Genomic DNA, 4,513 nt, shown 5'->3' with positions numbered 1-4,513 from the left:
TATCAACACCTATGTCAGTCTGGAGCAGCTGCAGCCAGACCTCTAAAGCTGCTAGAATGGATATGCTTTTTGTTTCAAATGGCAGCTTAAAAAATGAAGGAAAGAAGCAGAAATTTATGTCAGTTTTAGCACGGAATGAGATCCACTGATTCACAACCCCCTGTGAAAGAAACCATTTCTCTCTCTTTGTTGACATCAGAGCACTTCCAGGTATTTTTGCCAGGACTTTATAAACCATTCTTACTACTGTCACGTATCCTGCTTGGCTGGGAATTTGTACAGTAAGACTAGCACTATACATAAGTATTCCCACAGCACAAGCATCCTGGCAAGTGAATTAATTTATCAGCATATAGCAAACATACTACCTAATGAGACACAAGCCCATTTCCTGCACTTGGACTTGTGTTCCAGTATTCATAGCTGTCCAAAGCCACGAAGTTGATATCATAATCACTTGGCTAGACCTATTGTAATGTAAATACAGAAAAAAACCCCTATGTAATTGGCCACCTTCATTAGGCTACCTTTTGTCCTAAAAAGGCATCCCAGAAAATCTGTAATGGACTATGAATAGCTGGATTCCATCTTCCCTAAGAAGCCATTGTCAAAGCAGTTTCTGTCCATTCCTTGCACCTCAGAGTCTGTTATTAAGATGTTTGCAGAGTCAGTGAAGTTTCTGTACATTTTCTTTTCACATCATATGTAACAGCTACAGTTAATAAAATATGAGTTTATAATCAGTTGTTACAGATCAATTACCAAAGCCTGGTCCCAGATCCTTTTTTGTTATTGTTGGTCTCAGCAAATTGCTTAGAAATGCCATTTCGTTCTTTAAAAACAATGATGATGACAACTTGCATCAATGCTCAAAAACACTGTCACAATTCAAATCAACATGAAAAAAATGGCTAAGTGATCAGCCATGGAAGGGAAGGTTCAGAGTGAAACCAGGGGAATGTTGAAAGGATCCCAGCTCTGGAGGTACTACCAGGTGATAACATAATTGCAAACAGGCTTTTTGCCAAATGAAGTATAGCAAGTGTAGTTGCCTCACAGTTCTTGGAAGTATTTTTTTTTAACCCTATTAGATATCAGTATGTTGGTCCATATGTTGTTCTGGAGAGTCTATAGCTTTCTGAGGTTAATAGGAATCTAGTGCTTTTACTTTTTGTAATGGTTTTATACCATAGTGTATGTTACACTGTAACATGAAATGGAGAGGACTGGGGTTCTTTCTTTGTTAGTGTGTGTTTTAATTGTTTGAACACACTGTGGAATGATTGCATTTTGCAAGGATTTTAGAAGTAAATGTCTTGATTTTTTACTCCTCCTGACAGGCAACGGTTAAGATCTGTGTGTGTAACCTCTGCTGGCACGGAGGCTGCCTTGTGCACCAAAGCCCGGACGAATGGAAGTTCCCCAAATGCTGCTGGAGTAGACGTAAATATTCTTACTAACCCTAACGCACCTTCAGTGAAGACCCCAGGCAAAAAACACCAGGTCTGAGCCTAAGAAATTAGTACCTTTCATTACATGGGATTTGGGGATAGGATTCTAGAAATTGTTTTTCTGACCTATATAATGCACTAGTTGTACAAAATGCTAAATCTGCTACAGAGCTAAATGCTCATTCTGTTATAAATTCTGATACTTAATTTTTTATTTTTAATTTTTTTAATAACAGTTTAACATCAAATGCCTATTTTTGTTCTATTACTGACATTTTTAAAAACCCTATTCTGATCCACTGAGGTGGTTTGTTTCCATGATGATGCATCATCTTGTTTCAAAAATGTGCTAAAATTTTATTTTGATAAGGTCAAAACATGGTAGTATAATTTAAAATATTGGTTATAACACACTGTCAAATACACCTGTCATAATGCTATTAAAATTCATATTTCAAGGGACTATAAAAAAAAAACCAAAAAGTTAAGTCAAAGCAAAACTAATACCTTGTCATAACGAAATATTCATGCATTATGGAAATGAGAAACTTAGCCAGCAATCACTGCTGAAAATCATTGTGTCTCACCATGAAGTCCTCCGTTTTAGGCAAAACGGCGTCTTTTGTTGGAGCACTGTTCAAACAACAAGTTGTGGCCAGTTCCGCTTTAGTGCTTGTCGCGGGGCAGAAACTACAAACCAAACCATTACTTTTAGCAAAACTGCCTGCCTGCAAAAGTCTAACTGAAAGTAGGCAGGTATGTGCTGTCTCTGGAACCTCACAGCCTCCTTTATATTTATTTTCCAGGTTTTGCAGCAAGTAGTTTTGCATTCGCATTCTTTCTTTCTCCAAAAAGAAAGGAAAGGAAGAAATGAACAATGGTAAACTTTGTATCGTAACCCTTATAAATTAAAAGTCATCATAGCTTTGTTTTATGCCATGCACAGAAATTATAAAGCAGCTGTGTCCTGCAGGCAAATCTTAGGGAACTCACACGTAGTCATTTAATCTGTAGCCACTATGGGAAGCAGATGTCAGGGAAGAAGCATGGTTTCCCTTGTAGGCAGTTGGTGGTCTATAGGAGGGAGCAGTCCTTCTTGCACTGCTGGGCTGCGTCTGGTAAGGTGTCTCGTTCCCGCGACACTGGCTTGATGTGCACAGCACTGCGCCACCGAGGATCGTCAAAGAAGCGGAGACGAAGCCAAGGTAAAGAGCTTGACCCATCTCGTACTTCATCCCGCTGGGAAGCATGGGGTTGTAGAAATCTGTAACGATGTCATTGGTAGTCCAAGAAACAGGTACCAGGCAAATGAGACCGGCCAGGATGAAAACAATCCCCCCAGAGACCGCGATGGAGTCTTTGGCAGAAGTCTCCTTGGCACACTGCGTGCACTTCATACCGATGACAGCAATCACGCATGCCAGCGCGGAAAGGACGCAGGAAATTACCATCATGGCACGGGCAGCTTGGAGGTCACGGGGCAGCGCCAGCTGGGAGCGGTGAACTTGGCACTGGTAGACGCCGGTGCTGTGCCAGACACACTCCATCCAAAGCCCTTTCATATAGGCCACAGCTGTTATAATATTGGTGCCTACATGTGCCGTTCGCCACCAGTGTGGCAGAATAGTAGCAATTAATGTCCCAATTAGGCCAAGAAGGCTTAGAGAGAAGCCAAGTAACTGAACAGCCGAGTTTGCCATGTGAATGTTTGTCCTGACTAGTTCTTTTAATAAAGCACCTCCGCTTGAATTCCTTTGGAAAACACGAGCTTTTCTTGGAAGATATGCAGCTGTTTTACTTTGACACCTTCTGCTCTCCTAATAAAAGGTAATTGAGGAAAAAAGGAGTTAATTATTACCCAAATGCATTACCTCTCCAGCCAGTAAGGTGCATTCCAAGTGCAGTTAGTGTAATAATTAGCATAGTTATCGCTGTTAATCGTACTTTTGTGGAAGTAATGGGAAAATAAGCTTCCCTCTTCACTTATATAAACAGTCTTCTGTTGCCCGCTGGGAAGAAAACTCAAGACAATTTATGAAATGGAAAAAAAAATTTTCAAGGCAAATATTCCTCTTCCCAGCAGACTCTTCAAAAAAACAAACATGATTTCCTTTCTAAAGCAGAGAATCAGCTAGTGTTAACACTTGGAAGGAATGAGATTTACAAAGTAGGGAACTGCAGGTTGCTTTACACGATGAAAACATTCCCAGAAGGTCATAGCAGGACTAGGAAAACAATAAGGGTGTATTTGCTCAAAGTAGGGAGCAAAGAGAGTGATTTAAAACCTGTGGAAGAGGATAACAAGTATTGGATTAAAGTCGCTTTCCTGACTTGCCAGTATTTCTTGAGGTTGCATTTTAATAAAGCAACTCAAAGGGGAATAATTTTCATTAGCCTCTGTGGAGTTTCAGCTTATGATTTTAGCTTGTGGGCAAAATGACAGCATGTGAAACCAGATGTACATCATGGAGCTTCTGAGGAGTGACACCTTCACAGTTTGGTCATGTATAAATTCTACCTGAAAAACAAGGAATAGTAACTCTTCCTTCTGTATAAATTGCAGATTAAGTGGCCTTTTCCAATGGCTGACTTGCAAGGTCTGTTATATATCATGCATTATGTGTGTGGGCAGAAACCTGATATTTTAATATATAAAATAACTGTTACATCAAAATCCAACTTGGAATTCAGAAACAGAAACAAATTTAGGCTCCAATTCTGCAAAGACCCATGCATATGCTGAACGCATGTTCATAGAAGAAAGCATAAGTGTTTGCAGGACTGGGCCTTAGCAGGCAAAGGGAGGAAAACCATCTGGCCAAACTAATGAAGACCATTAGAACAACAAAATAACACAGAGGGAGAAAAGTGAAAGCTGGTTTACATTCTCCTTATCTCACTAAAGAGGCAGGAGTGCTTGAGGTGTGCATCAGTGCCGATGCTTGTCTCCAGACCACTGTTGCACGCACCAAGCTCTGCATAAGAAGAAGATGGGGTGTTTCTTCGCAAAACAACCCAGAATCTGCCTTGGATGTTTTGCCAAAAGAAAGGAAAAAAATTGA

The 4,513-nt window shown here is 40.2% G+C and overlaps 1 protein-coding gene across 1 annotated transcript; it reads right to left on the bottom strand.

Annotated features, from left to right (window-relative positions):
- Nucleotides 1–1,067: 1,067 nt before the first annotated feature.
- CLDN14 (claudin 14) lies at nt 1,068–3,262 on the bottom strand. Its single transcript, XM_069784742.1, has one exon. It carries the CDS (start codon nt 3,149–3,151, stop codon nt 2,441–2,443), a length of 711 nt encoding a protein of 236 aa, XP_069640843.1. The 5' UTR covers nt 3,152–3,262; the 3' UTR covers nt 1,068–2,440.
- Between the last annotated feature and the right edge of the window lie 1,251 nt (nt 3,263–4,513).

Source organism: Haliaeetus albicilla, chromosome 6, assembly GCF_947461875.1.
Source record: "Haliaeetus albicilla chromosome 6, bHalAlb1.1, whole genome shotgun sequence".
In the NCBI taxonomy this organism is placed as follows: Eukaryota; Metazoa; Chordata; class Aves; order Accipitriformes; family Accipitridae; genus Haliaeetus; species Haliaeetus albicilla.
Note: the sequence above shows the minus strand (reverse complement) of the source record. Positions and strands in the feature narration are given on the sequence as shown.